The 27,046-nt window shown below is 47.1% G+C and overlaps 1 protein-coding gene across 1 annotated transcript in view; it reads left to right on the forward strand.

Moving 5' to 3' along the window:
* The first annotated feature begins 1,458 nt into the window (after nt 1–1,458).
* The window catches only part of LOC106581593 (F-box only protein 40), an 88,587-nt gene continuing 62,999 nt past the window's right edge, over nt 1,459–27,046 (forward strand). Inside the window, exon 1 of the mRNA XM_045703435.1 lies at nt 1,459–1,995. Within this exon, the coding sequence (XP_045559391.1) occupies nt 1,459–1,995 (537 nt within the window). The remainder of the gene's footprint in view (nt 1,996–27,046) is intronic.

Below are 27,046 nucleotides of genomic sequence, written 5' to 3' on the forward strand. Positions count from 1 at the left end.
CGCCACAGAGGACCACACCGTCTTTCAGAGGACCACACCGTCTTACAGCCACAGAGGACCACACCGTCTTACAGAGGACTACACCATCTTAAAGCCACAGAGGACCACACCGTCTTACCGCCACAGAGGACCACACCGTCTTACGGAGGACCACACCGTTTTACCGCCACAGAGGACCACACCGTCTTATAGCCACAGAGGACCACACCGTCTTATAGAGGACCACACCGTTTACGGAGGACTACACTGTCTTATAGCCACAGAGGACCACACCGTCTTACACCCACAGAGGACCACACCGTCTTACGGAGGACTACACTGTCTTACGGAGGACCACACCGTCTTACCGCCACAGAGGACCACACCGTCTTATGGAGGACTACACCGTCTTATAGCCACAGAGGACCACACCGTCTTACAGCCACAGAGGACCACCCCGTCTTATGGAGGACCACACCGTCTTACAGAGGACCACACCGTCTTACGGAGGACCACACCGTCTTACAGCCACAGAGGACCACCCCGTCTTACGGAGGACCACACCGTCTTACAGCCACAGAGGACCACACCGTCTTACAGAGGACCACACCGTTTTACCGCCACAGAGGACCACACCATCTTATAGCCACAGAGGACCACACTGTCTTACGGAGGACTACACTGTCTTATAGCCACAGAGGACCACACCGTCTTTCAGAGGACTACACCGTCTTACAGAGGATCACACCGTCTTACAGCCACAGAGGACCACACCGTCTTTCAGCCACAGAGGACCACACCGTCTTACAGAGGACCACACCGTCTTACAACCGCAGAGCACCACACCGTCTTACCGCCACAGAGGACCACACCATCTTTCAGAGGACCACACCGTCTTACAGCCACAGAGGACCACACCGTCTTACAGAGGACTACACCATCTTAAAGCCACAGAGGACCACACCGTCTTACCGCCACAGAGGACCACACCATCTTACAGCCACAGAGGACCACACCGTCTTACGGAGGACCACACCGTTTTACCGCCACAGAGGACCACACCGTCTTATGGAGGACCACACCGTTTACGGAGGACTACACTGTCTTATAGCCACAGAGGACCACACCGTCTTACAGCCACAGAGGACCACACCGTCTTACAGAGGACCACACCATCTTACAGCCACAGAGGACCACACCGTCTTACGGAGGACTACACTGTCTTACGGAGGACCACACCGTCTTACCGCCACAGAGGACCACACCGTCTTATGGAGGACTACACCGTCTTACAGCCACAGAGGACCACACCGTCTTACAGCCACAGAGGACCACACAGAGAAAGAGACAGAGGCTGAGCAGGAGGATTCTGATGATCAGTGTACTGTTGAGTTGACGGAAGATGGTCGCAGTGAAGCAAATATCACTATAGTTATGCACAGTGGTGATGTGATTTAAAGCTGGGGAAAGTGTGTTATCATGGCCAGGATCATCATGGGGCCTGGAGGGAAGTGTGTTATCATGGCCAGGATCATCATGGGGCCTGGAGGGAAGTGTGTTATCATGGCCAGGATCATCATGGGGCCTGGAGGGAAGTGTGTTATCATGGCCAGGATCCTCATGGGGCCTAGAGGAAAGAGTGTTATCATGGCCAGGATCCTCATGGGGCCTGGTAGGAAGAGTGTTATCATGGCCAGGATCCTCATGGGGCCTGGAAGGAAGAGTGTTATCATGGCCAGGATCATCATGGGGCCTGGAGGGAAGTGTGTTATCATGGCCAGGATCCTCATGGGGCCTAGAGGAAAGAGTGTTATCATGGCCAGGATCCTCATGGGGCCTGGAAGGAAGAGTGTTATCATGGCCAGGATCATCATGGGGCCTGGAGGGAAGTGTGTTATCATGGCCAGGATCATCATGGGGCCTGGTAGGAAGAGTGTTATCATGGCCAGGATCCTCATGGGGCCTGGAAGGAAAGAGTGTTATTATGGCCAGGATCCTCATGGGGCCTGGAGGGAAGTGTGTTATGATGGCCAGGATCCTCATGGATGTTGGATGCAGTCTATCACAGTACCATCTATTTTGTCTCCAAAGCCCCATATACTACCCACCCCTGCGACCTGTATGCTCTTGTTGGCTGGCCCTCGCTTCATATTCGTCGCCAAACCCACTGGCTCCAGGTCATCTATAAGTCTTTTCTAGGTAAAGCTCCGCCTTATCTCAGCTCACTGGTCACCATAGCAGCACCCACCCGTAGCACGCGCTCCAGCAGGTATATTTCACTGGTCATCCCCCAAAGCCAATTCCTCCTTTGGCTGCCTTTCCTTCCAGTTCTCTGCTGCCAATGACTGGAACGAACTACAAAAATCACTGAAGCTGGAGACTCATATCTCCCTCACTAGCTTTAAGCACCAGCTGTCAGAGCAGCTCACAGATCATTGCATCTGCAAACAGCCCATCCAACTACCGCATCACCATATTGTTATTTATTTATTTATTTATTGCTCCTTTGCACCCCAGTATCTCTACTTGCACATTCATCTTCTACACATCTATTACTCCAGTGTGTAATTGCCAAATTGTAATTACTTCGCCACCATGGCCTATTTATTGCCTTACCTCCCTAATCTTACCTCATTTGCACACACACTGTATATAGATTTTTTTTTCCTATTGTGTTATTGACTGTACGCTTGTTTATTCCATGTGTAACTCTGTGTTGTTCTTTGTGTCGCACTGCTTTGCTTTATCTTGGCCAGGTCACAGTAGTAAATGAGAACTTGTTCTCAACTAGACTACCTGGTTAAATAAAGGTGAAATATGTATTTATTTATTTAAATTGGGCCTGGAGAGAAATGTGTTATTATGGCCAGGATCATCATGGGGCCTAGAGGGATTTGTGTTATTATGGCCAGGATCATCATGGGGCCTAGAGGGAAGTGTGTTATTATGGCCAGGATCATCATGGGGCCTAGAGGGAAGTGTGTTATTATGGCCAGTATCATCATGGGGCCTGGAGGGATTTGTGTTATTATGGCCAGTATCATCATGGGGCCTAGAGGGATTTGTGTTATTATGGCCAGGATCATCATGGGGCCTAGAGGGAAGTGTGTTATTATGGCCAGGATCATCATGGGGCCTAGAGGGAAGTGTGTTATTATGGCCAGTATCATCATGGGGCCTAGAGGGATTTGTGTTATTATGGCCAGGATCATCATGGGGCCTAGAGGGAAGTGTGTTATTATGGCCAGGATCATCATGGGGCCTAGAGGGAAGTGTGTTATTATGGCCAGGATCATCATGGGGCCTAGAGGGATTTGTGTTATTATGGCCAGGATCATCATGGGGCCTAGAGGGATTTGTGTTATTATGGCCAGGATCATCATGGGGCCTAGAGGGATTTGTGTTATTATGGCCAGGATCATCATGGGGCCTAGAGGGAAGTGTGTTATTATGGCCAGGATCCTCATGGGGCCTAGAAGGATTTGTGTTATTATGGCCAGTATCATCATGGGGCCTAGAGGGATTTGTGTTATTATGGCCAGGATCCTCATGGGGCCTAGAGGGATTTGTGTTATTATGGCCAGTATCATCATGGGGCCTAGAGGGATTTGTGTTATTATGGCCAGGATCATCATGGGGCCTAGAGGGAAGTGTGTTATTATGGCCAGGATCATCATGGGGCCTAGAGGGATTTGTGTTATTATGGCCAGGATCCTCATGGGGCCTAGAGGGATTTGTGTTATTATGGCCAGGATCCTCATGGGGCCTAGAGGGATTTGTGTTATTATGGCCAGGATCCTCATGGGGCCTAGAGGGATTTGTGTTATTATGGCCAGTATCATCATGGGGCCTAGAGGGATTTGTGTTATTATGGCCAGGATCATCATGGGGCCTAGAGGGAAGTGTGTTATTATGGCCAGGATCATCATGGGGCCTAGAGGGATTTGTGTTATTATGGCCAGGATCCTCATGGGGCCTAGAGGGATTTGTGTTATTATGGCCAGGATCCTCATGGGGCCTAGAGGGATTTGTGTTATTATGGCCAGGATCCTCATGGGGCCTAGAGGGATTTGTGTTTCTGTTGTTACCGGGCTCAGTAGTACCTCGTTATGAGACACTGCAATGATTATTTCACCTGTGGGTTTAGGCTGTGAGGTTAGGCAGTGGAGTTAGGCTGTGGGGGTAGGCTGTGGAGTTTAGGCTGTGGTGTTTAGGCTGTGGAGTTATGCTGAGGAGTTAGGCTGTGGAGTTTACCTGTGGAGTTAGGATGTGGAGTTTACCTGTGGAGTTAGGCTGTGGAGTTAACCTGTGGGGTTAGGCTGTGGAGTTATGCTGTGGAGTTATGCTGTGGAGTTAGGCTGTGGAGTTTAAATGTGGGGTTAGGCTGTGGAGTTATGCTGTGGAGTTAGGCTGTGGAGTTAGGCTGTGGAGTTATGCTGTGGAGTTATGCTGTGGAGTTAGGCTGTGGAGTTTAGGCTGTGGAGTTTAAATGTGGGGTTAGGATGTGGAGTTTAGGCTGTGGAGTTTAGCTGTGGAGTTATGCTGTGGGGTTAGGCTGTGGAGTTTAAATGTGGAGTTAGGCTGTGGAGTTTACCTGTGGAGTTAGGCTGTGGAGTTTTCCTGTGGAGTTAGGCTGTGGAGTTTAAATGTGGAGTTAGGCTGTGGAGTTTACCTGTGGAGTTAGGCTGTGGAGTTTACCTGTGGAGTTAGGCTGTGGAGTTTTCCTGTGGAGTTAGGCTGTGGAGTTTACCTGTGGAGTTAGGCTGTGGAGTTTACCTGTGGAGTTAGGCTGTGGAGTTTACCTGTGGAGTTAGGCTGTGGAGTTTTCCTGTGGAGTTAGGCTGTGGAGTTTAAATGTGGAGTTAGGCTGTGGAGTTTACCTGTGTGGTTAGGCTGTGGAGTTTAAATGTGGAGTTAGGCTGTGGAGTTTAAATGTGGAGTTAGGCTGTGGAGTTTACCTGTGGAGTTAGGCTGTGGAGTTTACCTGTGGAGTTAGGCTGTGGAGTTTTCCTGTGGAGTTAGGCTGTGGAGTTTAAATGTGGAGTTAGGCTGTGGAGTTTACCTGTGGAGTTAGGCTGTGGAGTTTTCTTGTGGAGTTAGGCTGTGGAGTTTACCTGTGGGGTTAGGCTGTGGAGTTTAGGCTGTGGAGTTTACCTGTGGGTTTAGGCTGTGGAGTTTAGGCTGTTGGGTTAGGCTGTGGGGTTAGGCTGTGGTGTTTAGGCTGTGGGGTTAGGCTGTGGAGTTTAAATCTGGAGTTAGGCTGTGGGGTTTACCTGTGGGGTTAGGCTGTGGAGTTTACCTGTGGGGTTAGGCTGTGGAGTTTACCTGTGGGGTTTACCTGTGGAGTTAGGCTGTGGAGTTTAGGCTGTGGAGTTAGGCTGTGGAGTTTACCTGTGGGGTTTACCTGTGGAGTTAGGCTGTGGAGTTTAGGCTGTGGAGTTAGGCTGTGGAGTTAGGCTGTGGAGTTTACCTGTGGGGTTAGGCTGTGGGGTTTACCTGTGGAGTTAGGCTGTGGAGTTTAGGCTGTGGAGTTAGGCTGTGGAGTTTACCTGTGGGGTTAGGCTGTGGAGTTTAGGCTGTGGAGTTTAGGCTGTGGAGTTTAGGCTGTGGAGTTAGGCTGTGGGGTTTACCTGTGGAGTTTACCTGTGGGGTTAGGCTGTGGAGTTTACCTGTGGGGATTTGATGTGGAGTTTACCTGTGGGGATAGGATGTGGAGTTTACCTGTGGAGTTTACCTGTGGACTTAGGCTGTGGAGTTTACCTGTGGAGTTAGGCGGTGGATTTTACCTGTGGGGTTTGGCGGTGGAGTTTACCTGTGGAGTTTACCTGTGGAGTTAGGCTGTGGAGTTTACCTGTGGGGTTAGACTGTGGGGTTAGGCTGTGGGGTTAGGCTGTGGAGTTAGGCTGTGGAGTTTAAATGTGGAGTTTAAATGTGGGGTTAGGCTGTGGGGTTTAGCCTGTGGGGATTTGATGTGGAGTTTCCCTGTGGGGATAGGATGTGGAGTTTACCTGTGGAGTTTACCTGTGGACTTAGGCTGTGGAGTTTACCTGTGGAGTTTGGCTGTGGAGTTTACTTGTGGAGTTTACCTGTGTAGTTTACCTGTGGGGATAGACTGTGGAGTTAGGCTGTGGAGTTTACCTGTGGGGTTAGACTGTGGGGTTAGCCTGTGGGGTTAGGCTGTGGGGTTAGGCTGTGGAGTTTAAATGTGGACTTTAAATGTGGGGTTAGGCTGTGGGGTTTAGCCTGTGGGGATTTGATGCGGAGTTTACCTGTGGGGATAGGATGTGGAGTTTACCTGTGGAGTTAGGCTGTGGAGTTTACCTGTGGAGTTTGGCTGTGGAGTTTACTTGTGGAGTTTACCTGTGTGGTTTACCTGTGGGGATAGACTGTGGAGTTTACCTGTGGGGATAGGCTGTGGAGTTTACCTGTGGGGTTAGGCGGTGGATTTTACCTGTGGGGTTTGGCGGTGGAGTTTACCTGTGGCGTTTACCTGTGGAGTTAGGCTGTGGAGTTTACCTGTGGGGTTAGACTGTTGGGTTAGACTGTGGGGTTAGACTGTGGGGTTAGGCTGTGGGGTTAGGCTGTGGAGTTTAAATGTGGAGTTAGGCTGTGGAGTTTACCTGTGTGGTTAGGCTGTGGAGTTTAAATGTGGAGTTAGGCTGTGGAGTTTAAATGTGGAGTTAGGCTGTGGAGTTTAAATGTGGAGTTAGGCTGTGGAGTTTACCTGTGGAGTTAGGCTGTGGAGTTTACCTGTGGAGTTAGGCTGTGGGGTTTTCCTGTGGAGTTAGGCTGTGGAGTTTAAATGTGGAGTTAGGCTGTGGAGTTTACCTGTGGAGTTAGGCTGTGGAGTTTTGTTGTGGAGTTAGGCTGTGGAGTTTACCTGTGGGGTTAGGCTGTGGAGTTCAGGCTGTGGAGTTTACCTGTGGGTTTAGGCTGTGGAGTTTAGGCTGTTGGGTTAGGCTGTGGGGTTAGGCTGTGGTGTTTAGGCTGTGGGGTTAGGCTGTGGGGTTAGGCTGTGGAGTTTAAATCTTGAGTTAGGCTGTGGGGTTTACCTGTGGGGTTAGGCTGTGGAGTTTACCTGTGGGGTTAGGCTGTGGAGTTTACCTGTGGGGTTTACCTGTGGAGTTAGGCTGTGGAGTTTAGGCTGTGGAGTTAGGCTGTGGAGTTTACCTGTGGGGTTTACCTGTGGAGTTAGGCTGTGGAGTTTAGGCTGTGGAGTTAGGCTGTGGAGTTTACCTGTGGGGTTAGGCTGTGGGGTTTACCTGTGGAGTTAGGCTGTGGAGTTTAGGCTGTGGAGTTAGGCTGTGGAGTTTACCTGTGGGGTTAGGCTGTGGAGTTTAGGCTGTGGAGTTTAGGCTGTGGAGTTTAGGCTGTGGAGTTAGGCTGTGGGGTTTACCTGTGGAGTTTACCTGTGGGGTTAGGCTGTGGAGTTTACCTGTGGGGATTTGATGTGGAGTTTACCTGTGGGGATAGGATGTGGAGTTTACCTGTGGAGTTTACCTGTGGACTTAGGCTGTGGAGTTTACCTGTGGAGTTTGGCTGTGGAGTTTACTTGTGGAGTTTACCTGTGTGGTTTACCTGTGGGGATAGACTGTGGAGTTAGGCTGTGGAGTTTACCTGTGGGGTTAGACTGTGGGGTTAGCCTGTGGGGTTAGGCTGTGGGGTTAGGCTGTGGAGTTTAAATGTGGACTTTAAATGTGGGGTTAGGCTGTGGGGTTTAGCCTGTGGGGATTTGATGCGGAGTTTACCTGTGGGGATAGGATGTGGAGTTTACCTGTGGAGTTAGGCTGTGGAGTTTACCTGTGGAGTTTGGCTGTGGAGTTTACTTGTGGAGTTTACCTGTGTGGTTTACCTGTGGGGATAGACTGTGGAGTTTACCTGTGGGGATAGGCTGTGGAGTTTACCTGTGGGGTTAGGCGGTGGATTTTACCTGTGGGGTTTGGCGGTGGAGTTTACCTGTGGAGTTTACCTGTGGAGTTAGGCTGTGGAGTTTACCTGTGGGGTTAGACTGTTGGGTTAGACTGTGGGGTTAGACTGTGGGGTTAGGCTGTGGGGTTAGGCTGTGGAGTTTAAATGTGGAGTTTAAATGTGGGGTTAGGCTGTGGGGTTTAGCCTGTGGGGATTTGATGTGGAGTTTACCTGTGGGGATAGGATGTGGAGTTTACCTGTGGAGTTTACCTGTGGACTTAGGCTGTGGAGTTTACCTGTGGAGTTTGGCTGTGGAGTTTACTTGTGGAGTTTACCTGTGTGGTTTACCTGTGGGGATAGACTGTGGAGTTAGGCTGTGGAGTTTACCTGTGGGGTTAGACTGTGGGGTTAGCCTGTGAGGTTAGGCTGTGGGGTTAGGCTGTGGAGTTTAAATGTGGACTTTAAATGTGGGGTTAGGCTGTGGGGTTTAGCCTGTGGGGATTTGATGCGGAGTTTACCTGTGGGGATAGGATGTGGAGTTTACCTGTGGAGTTAGGCTGTGGAGTTTACCTGTGGAGTTTGGCTGTGGAGTTTACTTGTGGAGTTTACCTGTGTGGTTTACCTGTGGGGATAGACTGTGGAGTTTACCTGTGGGGATAGGCTGTGGAGTTTACCTGTGGGGTTAGGCGGTGGATTTTACCTGTGGGGTTTGGCGGTGGAGTTTACCTGTGGAGTTTACCTGTGGAGTTAGGCTGTGGAGTTTACCTGTGGGGTTAGACTGTTGGGTTAGACTGTGGGGTTAGACTGTGGGGTTAGGCTGTGGGGTTAGGCTGTGGAGTTTAAATGTGGAGTTTAAATGTGGGGTTAGGCTGTGGGGTTTAGCCTGTGGGGATTTGATGTGGAGTTTACCTGTGGGGATAGGATGTGGAGTTTACCTGTGGAGTTTACCTGTGGACTTAGGCTGTGGAGTTTACCTGTGGAGTTTGGCTGTGGAGTTTACTTGTGGAGTTTACCTGTGTGGTTTACCTGTGGGGATAGACTGTGGAGTTAGGCTGTGGAGTTTACCTGTGGGGTTAGACTGTGGGGTTAGCCTGTGAGGTTAGGCTGTGGGGTTAGGCTGTGGAGTTTAAATGTGGACTTTAAATGTGGGGTTAGGCTGTGGGGTTTAGCCTGTGGGGATTTGATGCGGAGTTTACCTGTGGGGATAGGATGTGGAGTTTACCTGTGGAGTTAGGCTGTGGAGTTTACCTGTGGAGTTTGGCTGTGGAGTTTACTTGTGGAGTTTACCTGTGTGGTTTACCTGTGGGGATAGACTGTGGAGTTTACCTGTGGGGATAGGCTGTGGAGTTTACCTGTGGGGTTAGGCGGTGGATTTTACCTGTGGGGTTTGGCGGTGGAGTTTACCTGTGGAGTTTACCTGTGGAGTTAGGCTGTGGAGTTTACCTGTGGGGTTAGACTGTTGGGTTAGACTGTGGGGTTAGACTGTGGGGTTAGGCTGTGGGGTTAGGCTGTGGAGTTTAAATGTGGAGTTTAAATGTGGGGTTAGGCTGTGGGGTTTAGCCTGTGGGGATTTGATGTGGAGTTTACCTGTGGGGATAGGATGTGGAGTTTACCTGTGGAGTTTACCTGTGGACTTAGGCTGTGGAGTTTACCTGTGGAGTTTGGCTGTGGAGTTTACTTGTGGAGTTTACCTGTGTGGTTTACCTGTGGGGATAGACTGTGGAGTTTACCTGTGGGGTTAGGCGGTGGATTTTACCTGTGGGGTTTGGCGGTGGAGTTTACCTGTGGGGTTAGGCTGTGGAGTTTACTTGTGGAGTTAGGCTGTGGAGTTGACTTGTGGAGTTTACCTGTGGGGTTTACCTGTGGGGATAGACTGTGGAGTTTACCTGTGGGGATAGGCTGTGGAGTTTACTTGTGGAGTTTACCTGTGGGATTAGGCAGTGGAGTTTCATTGTGGAGTTAGGCTCTGGGGATAGGCTGTGGAGCGAGCAGTCGCACCACGCTTCGCTCCACAGGTAATATTACACTTCACTACATTACAACGGCTTGATTTGTTTGATCTGAGCAATTCTTCTTAGCTAGCCACATAGCCGTCTTTGTATCAAAGATAATTGTGTAGTTTAGAGTAATTGAGTAATTATCGAGGCTAGCTATCTTCGTCCTCCTAACGTAGTCAACACTGCTAGCTGCTAGCTAGCTAGTCATCACTGCTAGCTAGCCAACTTCTACCGACTAGCAGCACTGCAGAAACTACTACATTACAACGTAACGACTTGATTAGTGTGGTGTTAGTGTTAGTTAGCCAGCTACATAGTTGTCTTTGCTGTCTCTGTATCTAAGATAATTGTGTAGTTTGAGTTTGAGTATTATCGAGGTGAGCTAGCCAGCCACGACGCGGCGCCTGACTTAGTCAACACACCTAGTCATCATTAACCCACTGCCAGCTAGCCAACCGTTACCGACTAGCAGCGCTGTAGATACTAATACTTTACAACGGAACGATTTGACTAGTGCAGTGTTACCTAGCTAGCTACTTAGTTGTCTTTGTCATAGCTTGATAATTGTTAGCTAGCCAGCCATCGAGGTTAGCTAGCCAGCTTTTTCCGTCCCCCGCGACGCCATTTTTCCTAACCCAGCCAACTATTACCGACGAGCAGCATTGTAGAAACTAAATACATTACAAGGAACGTCTTGATTAGTGTTATGTCAGCTAGCTAGCTACAAAGTTGCTTTGTATCATGACAAGGTGTAGTACTGAAACTATCGAGGTTACCTAGCCAGCTACACGTTCAAAGTCAACAACGCAGCCACTGCTAGCTAGCCTACTCCACCAGCCAGCAGTACTGTATCATTTTAGTCAATAAGATTTTTGCAACGTAAGCTTAACTTCCTGAACATTCGAGACGTGTAGTCCACTTGTCATTCCAATCTCCTTTGCATTAGCGTAGCCTCTTCTGTAGCTTGTCTACTATGTGTCTGTCTATCCCTGTTCTCTCTCCTCTGCACAGGCCATACAAACGCTCCACACCGCATGGCCGCTGCCACTCTAACCTGGTGGTCCCAGCGCGCACGACCCACGTGGAGTTCCAGGTCTCCGGCAGCCTCTGGAACTGCCGGTCTGCGGCCAACAAGGCTGAGTTCATCTCAGCCTATGCTACCCTCCAGTCCCTAGACTTCCTGGCGCTGACGGAAACATGGATTACCACAGATAACACTGCTACTCCTACTGCTCTCTCCTCGTCTGACTACGTGTTCTCGCATACCCCTAGAGCATCGAGCCAGCGGGGTGGTGGCACTGGAATCCTCATCTCTCCCAAGTGGACATTCTCTCTTTCTCCCCTGACCCATCTGTCTATCTCCTCATTTGAATTCCATGCTGTCACAGTTACCAGCCCTTTCAAGCTTAACATCCTTATCATTTATCGCCCTCCAGGTTCCCTTGGAGAGTTCATCAATGAGCTTGACGCCTTGATAAGTTCCTTTCCTGAGGATGGCTCACCTCTCACAGTTCTGGGTGACTTTAACCTCCCCACGTCTACCTTCGACTCATTCCTCTCTGCCTCCTTCTTTCCACTCCTCTCCTCTTTCGACCTCACCCTCTCACCTTCCCCCCCTACTCACAAGGCAGGCAATACGCTTGACCTCATCTTTACTAGATGCTGTTCTTCCACTAATCTCATTGCAACTCCCCTCCAAGTCTCCGACAACTACCTTGTATCCTTTTCCCTCTCGCTCTCATCCAACACTTCTCACTCTGCCCCTACTCGGATGGTATTGCGCCGTCCCAACCTTCGCTCTCTCTCTCCCGCTACTCTCTCCTCTTCCATCCTATCATCTCTTCCCTCTGCTCAAACCTTCTCCAACCTATCTCCTGATTCTGCCTCCTCAACCCTCCTCTCCTCCCTCTCTGCATCCTTTGATTTCCTCTGTCCCCTATCCTCCAGGCCGGCTCGGTCCTCCCCTTCTGCTCCGTGGCTCGACGACTCACTGCGAGCTCACAGAACAGGGCTCCGGGCAGCCGAGCGGAAATGGAGGAAAACTCGCCTCCCCTGCGGACCTGGCATCCTTTCACTCCCTCCTCTCTACATTTTCCTCTTCTGTCTCTGCTGCTAAAGCCACTTTCTACCACTCTAAACTCCAAGCATCTGCCTCTAACCCTAGGAAGCTCTTTGCTACCTTCTCCTCCCTCCTGAATCCTCCTCCCCCTCCCCCCTCCTCCCTCTCTGCGGATGACTTCGTCAACCATTTTGAAAAGAAGGTTGACGACATCCGATCCTCGTTTGCTAAGTCAAACGACACCGCTGGTCCTGCTCACACTGCCCTACCCTGTGCTTTGACCTCTTTCTCCCCTCTCTCTCCAGATGAAATCTCGCGTCTTGTGACGGCCGGCCGCCCAACAACCTGCCCACTTGACCCTATCCCCTCCTCTCTTCTCCAGACCATTTCCGGAGACCTTCTCCCCTACCTCACTTCGCTCATCAACTCATCCTTGACCGCTGGCTACGTCCCTTCCGTCTTCAAGAGAGCGAGAGTTGCACCCCTTCTGAAAAAACCTACACTCGATCCCTCCGATGTCAACAACTACAGACCAGTATCCCTTCTTTCCTTTCTCTCCAAAACTCTTGAACGTGCCGTCTTTGGCCAGCTCTCTTGCTATCTCTCTCAGAATGACCTTCTTGATCCTAATCAGTCATGTTTCAAGACTGGGCATTCAACTGAGACTGCTCTTCTCTGTGTCACGGAGGCTCTCCGCACTGCTAAAGCTAACTCTCTCTCCTCTGCTCTCATCCTTCTAGACCTATCTGCTGCCTTTGATACCGTGAACCATCAGATCCTCCTCTCCACCCTCTCCGAGCTGGGCATCTCCTGCGCCGCCCACGCTTGGATTGCGTCCTACCTGACAGGTCGCTCCTACCAGGTGGCGTGGCGAGAATCTGTCTCCGCACCACGTGCTCTCACCACTGGTGTCCCCCAGGGCTCTGTTCTTGGCCCACTCCTATTCTCGCTATACACCAAGTCACTTGGCTCTGTCATATCCTCACATGGTCTCTCATATCATTGCTATGCAGATGACACACAATTAATCTTCTCCTTTCCCCCTTCTGACAACCAGGTGGCGAATCGCATCTCTGCATGTCTGGCAGACATATCAGTGTGGATGACGGATCACCACCTCAAGCTGAACCTCGGCAAGACGGAGCTGCTCTTCCTCCCGGGGAAGGACTGCCCGTTCCATGATCTCGCCATCACGGTTGACAACTCCCTTGTGTCCTCCTCCCAGAGTGCTAAGAGCCTTGGCGTGACCCTGGACAACACCCTGTCATTCTCCACCAACATCAAGGCGGTGACCCGATCCTGTAGGTTCATGCTCTACAACATTCGCAGAGTACGACCCTGCCTCACACAGGAAGCGGCGCAGGTCCTAATCCAGGCACTTGTCATCTCCCGTCTGGATTATTGCAACTCGCTGTTGGCTGGGCTCCCTGCCTGTGCCATTAAACCCCTACAACTCATCCAGAACGCCGCAGCCCGTCTGGTGTTCAACCTTCCCAAGTTCTCTCACGTCACCCCGCTCCTCCGCTCTCTCCACTGGCTTCCAGTCGAAGCTCGCATCTGCTACAAGACCATGGTGCTTGCCTACGGAGCTGTGAGGGGAACGGCATCTCCGTACCTTCAGGCTCTGATCAGGCCCTACACCCAAACAAGGGCACTCCATTCATCCACCTCTGGCCTGCTCGCCTCCCTACCTCTGAAGAAGCACAGTTCCCGCTCAGCCCAGTCAAAACTGTTCGCTGCTCTGGCACCCCAATGGTGGAACAAGCTCCCTCACGACGCCAGGACAGCGGAGTCAATCACCACCTTCCGGAGACACCTGAAACCCCACCTCTTCAAGGAATACCTGGGATAGGATGAAGTAATCCTTCTAACCCCCCCCCTTAAAAGATTTAGATGCACTATTGTAAAGTGGTTGTTCCACTGGATATTATAAGGTGAATGCACCAATTTGTAAGTCGCTCTGGATAAGAGCGTCTGCTAAATGACTTAAATGTAAATGTAAATGTAAATGAGTTAGGATATTGAGTTTGCCTGTGTGGTTAGGCTGTGGAGTTTACCTGTGGAGTTAGGCTGTGGAGTTGACTTGTGGAGTTTACCTGTGGGGTTTACCTGTGGGGTTATGGTGTGGGGTTAGGCTGTGGAGTTTACCTGTGGGGTTAGGCTGTGGAGTTTACCTGTGGGGTTTGGCTGTGGAGTTTACCTGTGGGGTTTACCTGTGGAGTTTACCTGTGGGGTTTACCTGTGGAGTTTACATGCGGGGATAGGGTGTGGGGTTTACCTGTGGAGTTTACCTGTGGGGTTTACCTGTGGAGTTTACCTGTGGGGTTTACCTGTGGGGATAGGCTGTGGAGTTTTCCTGTGGGGTTTACCTGTGGGGTTAGGCTGTAGTAGCTCTAGCTTCTGAATTCCATTTTTTTCTCTTACCCTTTTGCCTATGAAATCAATACAAAATTGAAAACGCGTTGATTCTAAATCCGCATCTTGAGCGATGACTGATTGATCATTTTGTTGAAGTAGTTGCTAGTATAAACTAATGAAATATACGTGATAGTATAGAAGGAAGTGTTAACCGTTATAAACTCTTGTCTTGAACGCCCAGGTTCTGTAGTCTGACTCTACCGTCAGACTGAAGGAATCCCCATGAGTAAGGAAGAAACAACGGATCAAATCATCCCTAAGAAAAAGGAGTGGGTGAGCAGTGGTAGTAACACGGGAATGACATAAATAAGGTTAACTAAAATGGACACGAATCTCCTCCACGATGCCATACATCATACCGTTATAAATGTATCTTTTCACAGATAATTTCATTATAATCCTGTGGGGTAATCCCATCAACCTTCTCCATTGTTGTTGAATTTTAGGCAGCTCTGGTGGAAAGTATTGCACCATAAAGGGAATAAGGTGACATTTTAAGACGCAGTCTCAGCCAAGGTGATGTTCTTCTCTCCTGTACAGGTAGCTGTCCGACACTCCTGATGTACACTGAGTGTACAAAACATTAGGAACACCTGCTCTGACCAGCTGAAGTAAAAGCCATGATTCCTTATTGAATGAACATGTTGTGTGACTTACTTTACTTGCAGAAACTTATTAGGATGTGTTTTATTGTCCTAAAATTGCACTTGTACATTTAGTACCTTATTGGTGCATTCACAGGCCATTGATGACTCAATAACTCTATTGTAATACACTGTACAAAAAAATAAAGGGAAAACTAAAATAACACATCCTAGATCTGAATGAATGAAATAATCTTATTAAATACTTTTTTCTTTACATAGTTGAATGTGCTGACAACAAAATCACACAAAAATAATCAATGGAAATCCAATTTATCAACCCATGGAGGTCTGGATTTGGAGTCACACTCAAAATTAAAGTGGAAAACCACACTACAGGCTGATCCAACTTTGATGTAATGTCCTTAAAACAAGTCAAATGAGGCTCAGTAGTGTGTGTGGCCTCCACGTGCCTGTATGACCTCCCTAAAACACCTGGGCATACTCCTGATGAGGTGGCGGATGGTCTCCTGAGGGATCTCCTCCCAGACCTGGACTAAAGCATCTGCCAACTCCTGGACAGTCTGTGGTGCAACGTGGCGTTGGTGGATGGAGCGAGACATGATGTCCCAGATGTGCTCAATTGGATTCAGGTCTGGGGAACGGGCGGGCCAGTCCATAGCATCAATGCCTTCCTCTTGCAGGAACTGCTGACACACTCCAGCCACATGAGGTCTAGCATTGTCTTGCATTAGGAGGAACCCAGGGCCAACCGCACCAGCATATGGTCTCACAAGGGGTCTGAGGACCTCATCTCGGTACCTAATGGCAGTCAGGCTACCTCTGGCGAGTACATGGAGGGCTGTGCGGCCCCCCAAAGAAATGCCACCCCACACCATGACTGACCCACCGCCAAACCGGTCATGCTGGAGGATGTTGCAGGCAGCAGAACATTCTCCACGGCGTCTCCAGACTCTGTCACGTCTGTCACATGTGCTCAGTGTGAACCTGCTTTCATCTGTGAAGAGCACAGTGCGCCAGTGGCGAATTTGCCAATCTTGGTGTTCTCTGGCAAATGCCAAACAGCCTGCACGGTGTTGGGTGGTAAGCACAACCCCCACCTGTGGACGTCGGGCCCTCATACCACCCTCATGGAGTCTGTTTCTGACCGTTTGAGCAGACACATGCACATTTGTGGCCTGCTGGAGGTCATTTTGCAGGGCTCTGGCAGTGCTCCTCCTGCTCCTCCTTGCACAAAGGCGGAGGTAGCGGTCCTGCTGCTGGGTTGTTGCCCTCCTACGGCCTCCTCCACGTCTCCTGATGTACTGACCTGTCTCCTGGTAGCGCCTCCATGCTCTGGACACTACGCTGACAGACACAGCAAACCTTCTTGCCACAGCTCGCATTGATGTGCCATCCTGGATGAGCTGCACTACCTGAGCCACTTGTGTGGGTTGTAGACTCCGTCTCATGCTACCACTAGAGTGAAAGCACCGCCAGCATTCAAAAGTGACCAAACATCAGCCAGAAAGCATAGGAACTGAGAAGTGGTATGTGGTCACCACCTGCAGAACCACTCCTTTATTGGGGGTGTCTTGCTAATAGTCTATAATTTCCACCTGTTGTCTATTCCATTTGCACAACAGCATGTGAAATGTATTGTCAATCAGTGTTGCTTCCTAAGTGGACAGTTTGATTTCACAGAAGTGTGATTGACTTGGAGTTACATTGTGTTGTTTAAGTGTTCCCTTTATTTTTTTTGAGCAGTGTATATCATATTATTTTCCCAAGTACTTTTGACTGTAATATAAGAAGATAATTCGAGGAAAAGTCTTACCTCCATGTTTTTGTTTTGTAAACTTGAAAAAAACAGCCAAACTAATAGATGTGCTGTATTTCTCCCGGTATTCAGCAGGCTTTGTTAGCCATCACAATAAAAGGGATTTCATTCTTCTGGAAAAACAGTGATCCCTGCAAGGCAGAAGAGACATATTCAAAACATGATAGGTTTCCATTCAATCCAACCCCTGAATTGCCCGCAGCTTGCCTCCAACCCACTACATCCCAGGTGAGCTCATGCACAACACCTACTAACATAGTTTGGTTTAAATTACACTTTTTTTTTACGTAGTGTCTGTCACTGAAATAACAGTGAGAGATCTGCTTTGTCCCCCAAAGTGTAAAGCATTTCTTTAGTGAAACAAGACATTTTTTTTTTTGTATTTATTTCCAACATTTTTATTTACAGAAATAAGGTACAGTATTTATTTTTGGGATTCAAGGTGGTAACCATGCTAGTAACGATAGGTGGTAGACAGGAGAAGGACAGCTGTTCCAGTAGAAGGCTGTAGGTGTCTGAAATAATACCCTATTCCCTCTAAAGTAGTGACTTTTGAAACAAACATCCCCCGTCAGTGGGATAGAATCCCACTGATGGGATTGCTAGCATGGCGGGAAATTCAAAACATCAAAAATCTAATAATTTCAACTATTTTACACCATTTAAAAGATAAACATCTCCTTAATCGAAACACATTGTCCGATTTCAAAGAGGCTTTACGGCGAAAGCATAAAGTTAGATTATGTTAGGAGAGTACATAGCCAAAAAAGTACACACATCCATTTTCAATTCAAGGACAGGCGTCACCAAAAGCAGAAAACCAGCTAAAATTATGCACTAACCTTTGACAATCTTCATCAGATGACACTCCTAGGACATTATGTTAGACAATACATGCATTTTTGTTCTATCAAGTTCATATTTATATCCAAAAACAGCATTTTACATGTTTATCTTTCAAATGGTGTAAAATAGTTGATTGTTTGAGAAATTGAAATTATTAGATTTTTGCTGTTTTGAATTTTGCGCCATGCTAGCAATCCCATCAGTGGGATTCTATCACCAAGAGGTCTGCTAAATGACTAAAATGTAAATGTCAATATACAGAGATAACCATGGGGATCAGATATACAGAGATAACCATGGGGATCAGCTATACAGAGATAACCATGGGGATCAGATATACAGAGATAACCATGGGGATCAGATATACGGAGATAACCATGGGGATCAGATATACAGAGATAACCATGGGGATCAGCTATGCCAAAATGATCAAACGCGCAATCCGCACAGCACAGTACCCAAAATAATAAAGCGTGCTGTTTTAAATGGACACAATGCTTGTAAATTGAATAAACACTGTCAATATATGGGATGGAGCTCTCTGTAACCTGTAGCTCTGCCTGTTCCTCTCTCTCTGTTCAACAGATGGGATGGAGCTCTCTGTAACCTGCATCCCATCTGTTGATCAGAGAGAGAAGAACAGTCAGGGATAGAGGTTACAGAGAGCACCATCCCATCTGTTGATCAGAGAGAGAAGAACAGGCAGGGCTACAGGTTACAGAGAGCACCATTCCAGTAGCCCTGCCTGTTCCTCTCTCTCTAAACAACAGACGGTATCTCTGTAACCTGTAGCCCTGCCTGTTCCTCTCTCTCTGATCAACAGATGGAAATGAAAAAACAAGGAAGAAATAATATGCCGAACAGCAGGAGGGAGAGGGAGAAACTTGCTGGTGCTCAGGCGATCAATATATGTATCAGCACTCCCAAATGGCTGACAGACATCAAAGAGAAACACTGCAGGGTTCATTCAGCCTCCTTGTCTCTCTGTCCCACGCAAATTCACATCCCAGAGAAACTACTGAGAAAGAAGATGTGCATGAAACACATGAAGAAATTCTAATTATTCTTTCTGTTTCAAAACTAAGTATAACTGTTCGTGTGGGAGTGTGTAGTATATGAATACGACCAAAATGTAGGTCAGGGGCAAACATAAAGGCCTTACGAGACCTCCTTACGAGACCTCCTTACGAGACCTCCTTATGAGACCTCCTTACGAGACCTCCTTACGAGACCTCCTTATGAGACCTCCTTACGAGACCTAATGTCACATATACAGTGCATTCAGAAAGTATTCACACCCCTTCACTGATTCCACATTGTGTTGTGTTACAGCCTCAATTCAAAATGGATAAGTAGATTTGTTTTCTCACCCATCTACACACAATACCCTGGAATGACATAGTGAAAACATATTTTTTGAAATATTTGCAAATATCTCATTTACAGACAGTAAGTATTCACATCCCTGAGTCAATACTTTGTAGAAGCACCTTTGGTCGGTGATTACATCTGTGAGTCTTTCTGGGTAAGTCTTTAAGAGCTTTTCACACCTGGATTGTACAATATTTGCACATTATTCTTTTTACAATTCTTCAAGCTCTGTCAAGTTGGTTGTTGATCACTGCAGACAGCCATTTTCAGGTCGTGCCATAGATTTTCATGCTGATTTAAGACAAAACTGTAACAATGCCACACAATAACATTCAATGTTATCTTGGTAAGCAACTCCAGTCTATATTTGGCCTTGTGTTTTAGGTATTCGTCCTTCTGAAAGGTGAATTCATCTCCCAGTGTGTCAAGGGTGTGTACTGGCGGCAGAGAAGTCAGACGCAGGAGAGCAAAACTGTGTTTCCAACGGCTCAGTTTAATCATCAAAACCCACCAGATACAGAACAATGAAATAAATGGGTATATAACCCGACGCACACCAGAACATAACGTGCACAAGCACTAACAACAAACAATTACGGACATGGGGGGGAACAGAGGGTTCAATACACAACATGTAATTGATGGAATTGGAACCAGGTGTGGTGGAAGACAAGACAAAACCAATGGAAAATGAAAAGTGGATCGGCGATGGCTAGAAGGTCGGTGACGTCGACCGCAGAACATCGCCCGAACAAGAAGAGGGACCGCCTTCGGCGGAAGTCGTAACACAGTGTCTGTTGGAAAGCAGACTGAACCAGGTTTTCCTCTAGGATTTTGCTCTATTCTATTTTTGTTTTCATCCTGAAAAACTCCCCAGTCCTTAATAATGACAAGCATACCCATAACATAATGCAGCCACCACCATGCTTGAAAATCGGAAGAGTGGTATTCAGTGATGTGATGTGTTGGATTTGCCCTGAACATAACACCATGTATTCAGGATAGAAAGTGTATTGCTTTGTGACATTTGCAGTATTACTTACGTGCCTTGTTGCAAACAGTATGTATGTTTTTGAATAGTTGTATTCTCTAGAAGCTTCTTTTCACTCTGTCATTTAGGTTAGCATTGGTGGCCCATCCTCAGTTTTTTCCAGGAAGTCTGAATACAGAGGAATGTCGTGTAACCTTTATTTAACCAGGTAGGCAAGTTGAGAATAAGTTCTCATTTACAATTGCGACCTGGCCAAAATAAAGCAAAGCAGTTCGACAACATACAAAAACACAGAGTTACACATGGAGTAAAACAACACACAATCAATGATACAGTAGAAAAAAATAAGACTATAAACAATGTGAGCAATTGATGTGAGATAAGGGAGGTAAAGGCAAAAAAGGCCATCATGGCAAAGTAAATAAAGTATAGCAAGTAAAACACTGGAATGGTAGATTTGTTATTTGAAGAAAGTTCAAAGTTAAAATATAAATAAGATGGTGCAAGGGAGCAAAATAAATAAAATAAATAAATAAAGTAGGGGAAGAGGTAGTAGTTTGGGCTAAATTATAGATGGGCTATGTACAGGTGCAGTGATCTGGGAGCTGCTCTGATAGCTGGTGCTTAAAGCTAGTGAGGGAGATAAGTGTTTCCAGTTTCAGAGATTTTTGTAGTTCGTTCCAGTCATTAAAGTATGAAGTAAGGGCCAGCCAACGAGAGCGTACAGGTCGCAGTGGTGGGTAGTTTATGGGGCTTTGGTGACAAAAACGGATGGCACTGTGATAGACTGCATCCAGTTTATTGAGTAGGGTATTGGAGGAAGTCAAGGATCGGTAGGATGGTCAGTTTTACGAGAGTATGTTTGGCAGCATGAGTGAAGGATGCTTTGTTGCGAAATAGGAAGCCAATTCTAGATTTAACTTTGGATTGGAGATGTGAGTCTGGAAGGAGAGCTTACAGTCTAACCAGACACCTAGGTATTTGTAGTTGTCCACATATTCTACGTCAGAACCGTCCAAAGTAGTGCTGCTGGACGGGCGGGCAGGTGCAGGCAGCAAAGGAGAGTTGTATGGCATTGAAGCTCGTCTGGAGGGTTGTTAACACAGTGTCCAAAGAAGGGCCAGAAGTATACAGAATGGTGTCGTCTGCGTAGAGGTGGATCAGAGACTCACCAGCAGCAAGAGCGACATCATTGATGTATACAGAGAAAAGAGTCGGCCCGAGAATTTAACCCTGTGGCACCCCCATAGAGAGTACCAGAGGCCCGGACAACAGGCCCTCCGATTTGACACATTGAACTCTATCAGAGAAGTAGTTGGTGAACCAAGCGAGGCAATCATTTGAGAAACCATGGCTATTGAGTCTGTCGATGAGGATGTGGTGATTGACAGTCGAAAGCATTGGCCAGGTCAATGAATACGGCAGCACAGTATTGTTTCTTATCGATGGCGGTTACGATATCATTTAGGACCTTGAGCTTGGCTGAGATGCACCCATGACCAGCTCTGAAACCAGATTGCATAGCGGAGAAGGTGCGGTGGGATTCGAAATGGTCGGTAATCTGTTTGTTGACTTGGCTTTCGAAGACCTTAGAAAGGCAGGGTAGGATAGATATAGGTCTGTAGCAGTTTGGGTCAAGAGTGTTCCCTCCTTTGAAGAGGGGGATGACAGCAGCTGCTTTCCAATCTTTTGGAATCTCAGACGACACGAAAGAGAAGTTGAACATGCTAGTAATAGGGGTTGCAACAATTTCAGCAGATCATTTTAGAAAGAAAGGGTCCAGATTGTCTAGCCCAGCTGATTTGTAGGGGTCCAGATATTGCAGCTCTTTCAGAACATCAGCTGACTGGATTTGGGAGAAGGAGAAATGGGGAAGGTTTGGGCAAGTAGCTGTGGGGGGGTGCAGTGATGTTGACCGCGGTAGGGGTAGCCAGGTGGAAAGTATGGCCAGCCGTAGAAAAATGCTTATTGAAATTCTCAATTATAGTGGATTTAGTGGGCAGCTGGGAGGAGGAGTTTTTATTCTCCATGGACTTTACAGTGTCCCAGAACTTTTTTGAGTTTGTGTTGCAGGAAGCAAATTTCTGCTTGAAAAAGCTAGCCTTGGCTTTTCTAACTGCCTATGTATATTGGTTTCTAACTTCCCTGAAAAGTTGCATATCACGGGGGCTGTTCGATGCTAATGCAGAACACCACAGGATGATTTTGTGTTGGTTAAGGGCAGTCAGGTCTGGGGAGAACCAAGGGCTATATCTGTTCCTGGTTCTAAATTTCTTGAAAGGGGCATGCTTATTTAAGATGATGAGGAAGGCATTTAAAAAAAATAACCAGGCATCCTCTACTGAAGGGATGAGGTCAATATCCTTCCAGGATACCCGGGCCAGGTCGATTAGAAAGGCTTGCTCGCTGAAATGTTTCAGGGAGTGTGTGACAGTGATGAGTGGAGGTCTGACCCATTACGGATGCAGACAATGAGGCAGTGATCGCTGAGATCTTGGTTGAAAACAGCAGAGGTGTATTTAGAGGGCAAGTTGGTTAGGATGATATCTATGAGGGTGCCCGTGTTTACGGCTTTGGGATGGTACCTGGTAGGTTCATTGATAATTTGTGTGAGATTGAGGGCATCAAACTTAGATTGTAGGATGGCTGGGGTGTTAACCTGTTAGGGCTAGGGGGCAGCATTGACACGGCTGGATAAAAAACATACCCGATTTAATCTGGTTACCACTCCTACTCAGTAACTAGAATATGCATATACTTATTACATATGGATAGAAAACACCCTAAATTTTCTAAAACTGTTTGAATGGTGTCTGTGAGTATAACAGAACTCAAATGGCAGGTCAAAACCTGAGAGATTCCTTTACAGGAAGTGGCCTGTCTGACCATTTCTGGAACTTCTTTGCCATCTCTATCATTTACTAAGGATCTCTGCTCTAACGTGACACTTCCCACGTCTTCCATAGGCTCTCATAGCCCGGGAAAAAGAGAATGTCGTCATTCCAGCCCCAGGCTGAAACACATTATCGCCTTTCTCAAGTGGCCCATCAAGAGACACTAGCTTATGCGCGTGACCCCGACCGCCCCCGCCTTTGGGATTTTTTCCTCTGTTTGCCGAAAAGGAGATTCCCTGTCGGAATATTATCGCTTTCTACGAGAAAAATGACGTAAAAATTGATTTTAAACAGCGGTTGACATGCTTCGACGTACGGCAATGGAATACTTTGAATTTTATTGTCAGGAATTGCGCCAAGCGCGACACTTCTTTACTATTTCGGATAGTGTCTGGAACGCATACGAACAAAACGCCGCTATTCGGATATAACGATGGATTATTTTGGACCAAACCAACATTTGTTATTGAAGTAGACGTCCTGGGTGTGCATTCTGACGAAGACAACAAAAGGTAATGACATTTTTATAATAGTAAATATGATTATGGTGAGTGCTAAACTTGCCGGGTGTCTAAATAAGCGAGCCCGTGATGCCTGGGCTATGTACTTAGAATATTGCAAAATGTGCTTTCACCAAAAAGCTATTTTAAAATCGGACATATCGAGTGCATAGAGGAGGTCTGTATCTATAATTCTTAAAATAATTGTTATGCTTTTTGTGAACGTTTATCGTGAGTAATTTAGTAAAATGTTAGCGAATTCCCCGTAAGTTTGCGGGGGTATGCTAGTTCTGAACGTCACATGCTAATGTAAAAAGCTGGTTTTTGATATAAATATGAACTTGATTGAACAAAACATGCATGTATTGTATAACATAATGTCCTAGGGTTGTCATCTGATGAAGATCATCAAAGGTGAGTGCTGCATTTAGCTGTCTTCTGGGTTTTGGTGACATTATATGCTGGCTTGAAAAATGGGTGTCTGATTATTTCTGGCTTGGTACTCTGCTGACATAATCTAATGTTTTGCTTTCGTTGTAAAGCCTTTTTGAAATCGGACAGTGTGGTTAGATTAACGAGAGTCTTATCTTTAAATGGCTGTAAAATAGTCATATGTTTGAGAAATTGAAGTAATAGGATTTTGAAGATTTTGAAAATCGCGCCACAGGCTGGCAGTGGATGTTACGTAGGTGGGACGAATTCGTCCCGCCGGTCCCATAGAGGTTAAGCATGTCCCAGTTTAGGTCACCTAGCAACACGAGCTCTGAAGATAGATGGGGGGCAATCAGTTCACATATGGTGTCCAGAGTACAGCTGGGGGCAGAGGGGGGTCTATAGCAGGCGGCAACGGTGAGAGACTTGTTTTTAGAGAGATGGATTTTTAAAAGTAGAAGTTCAAATTGTTTGGGTACAGACCTGGATAGTAGGACAGAACTCTGCAGGCTATCTCTGCAGTAGATTGCAACACCGCCCCCTTTGGCTGTTCTATCTTGTCTGAAAATGTTGTAGTTAGGGATGAAGATTTCAGAGTTTTTGGTGGAGTTCCTAAGCCAGGATTCAGACACGGCTAGGACATCCGGGTTGGCAGAGTGTGCTAAAGCAGTGAATAAAACAAACTTAGGGAGGAGGCTTCTAATGTTAACATGCATGAAACCAAGGCTATTACGGTTACAGAAGTCATCAAAAGAGAGCACCTGGGGAATAGGAGTGGAGCTAGGCACTGCAGGGCCTGGATTCACCTCTACATCACCAGAGGAACAGGGGAGGAGTGGGATAAGGGTACGGCTAAAAGCTATGAGAATTGGTCGTTTATGACGTCCGGAATAGAGAGTAAAAGGAGCAGGTTTCTGGGGGTGATAAAATAGCATCAAGGTATAATGTACAGACAAAGGTATGGTAGGATGTGAATACAGTGGAGGTAAACCTAGGCATTGAGTGATGATGAGAGAGATATTGTCTCTAGAAACATAATTGAAACCAGAAGATGTCATAGCATGTGTGGGTGGTGGAACTGAAAGGTTGGATAAGGTATAATGAGCAGGGCTAGAGGCTCTACAGTGAAATAAGCCAATAAACACTAACCAGAACAGCAGTGGACAAGGCATATTGACATTAAGGAGAGGCATGCTTAGCCGAGTGATCATAAATGTCCAAGTGAGATTCAGACAGCTAGCAGGGCCATAGGTAGCAAGCTGGCAGAAGATGGAGGGAGGTCTGTTTTTAGCCACCTCGTGCGTTTCCGTCTGTAGATTAGTGGGGTTCCGTGTGGTAGGGGGGACCAGTCCAATTGGCAAAATAGTTATAGTTATAATGGCCCAAGAAAATTGTCCGATAGACCTATTCAGATAGCAGCCGATAAGACAGCTAACGATTAGCGGGCCGCAGATGGGCGTTCAGGTTATGTCGCGACGGAGGGGCCAGTTGGATAACTCCCTCGGGCAGATAACGTCGGTAGTCCAGTCATGAAGGCCCGGTGGGGCTCCGCATCGGCAGTAAAACGGGTCCGGATAGGTGATTGTAGCCCAGGAGTGGCTGATGGAACTCTTCAGCTGGCTAGCTCTGGAATAATTGCTGTTAGCTCCGGGACCGGCGTTAGCCAATAGTCACTCGAGTAGCAGCTAGCTAGATGCAAGATCCAGGTGTAAATGTCCAGAGCTTGCGATAGAAATCCAGGGATATGGAGCGAAAATAGGTCCGGTATGCTCTGGTCTGAGTCGCACTGTGCAAAACTGGCGATAGCTTTTCAAGCTAAGGGATAGCTGATGACCGCCAACCGTGGCTAGCTGAACTCCAACGTTAGCCAGTGTACTGGCCAGCCTCTGGCTAGCTTTTGTTGTGGATTTCAGATTTGAGGTAAATAATACATTTTTTTTTTTTATTGGTGAGGCGGGTTGCAGGAGAGTGTTTTGAGGTTGAGTTTAAAAAAATATATATATAAAAAGATATGCGAAGAAAATATGTAAATATATATATACACGGGACAAGACAAGAGGAGGACAGAGGACGTCTGACTGCTATGCCATCTTGGAATAAAGAGTCCGGTTACAGACCATTTAACTAAGACCCCTAGACATAATGAGTCAGGTTACAGACCATGTAGCTAGGACCCCTAGACATAATGAGTCAGGTTACAGAGCATGTAGCTAGGACCCCTAGACATAATGAGTCAGGTTATAGACCATGTAGCTAGGACCCCTAGACATAATGAGTCAGGTTATAGACCATGTAGCTAGGACCCCTAGACATAATGAGTCAGGTTATAGACCATGTAGCTAGGACCCCTAGACATAATGAGTCAGGTTACAGACCATGTAGCTAGGACTAGACCAGCTACAGTGTAGAAAAATCAGTAGGCTAGTTATTTTGCATGTACTACACACAAACGTCTCCTTACACACAGACACACACACACACACACACACACACACACACACACACACACACACACACACACACACACACACACACACACACACGTCTCCTTACACAAATAAAGTGCCTTTGGAAAGTTTTCAGACCCTTTGACTTTTTCAACATTTTGTTTCGTTTAGGTTTATGCCACAATACTAAACAAGCAGCGCTTTAATTGTTTGCAGACAATCTGTTGGTTTTACACGTGCAAACCCTTCCAACCTCCCACTTCCATGAGCAAGACAATAGTTCCCTAAACAGTGCACTACTGTGACCCATAGGGCTCTGGTCTAAAGTAGTGCACTATATAGGGAATAGGGCTCTGGTCTAAAGTAGTGCACTATATAGGGAATAGGCCACCATTTGGGACACATTGTGGCTCAGTAATGATTGCGTCCGCGACCAGATACATCTGGAAGGAAGCCATCACAGATCAGCTGCCTCTTCTCCCCGTCGATGGCAACAAAGAGCGTTTTGAGTTGTCAATAGAATGCCCTGTCTGCAGCTGTCAGGAAAATTATGGCTTTATAATGATGCCATTCTCCTTGTAAATTATTCATAAATGCAGGGAAATAAATATGCATTCATAACTTATTTAAATAACAATATCCATCCACAGTCCACTGAAAACAGCACATGGAAAATAGATAGATACATACTCATTTAGAAGTATAGATAATACATTCAAATGTTGGACAATAACTTCTATATCACGGAAGTAACAGCACTAGTTAACTTCTAGAGAACTG

This window comes from Salmo salar, chromosome ssa20 (assembly GCF_905237065.1).
Source record: "Salmo salar chromosome ssa20, Ssal_v3.1, whole genome shotgun sequence".
Taxonomy (NCBI): domain Eukaryota; kingdom Metazoa; phylum Chordata; class Actinopteri; order Salmoniformes; family Salmonidae; genus Salmo; species Salmo salar.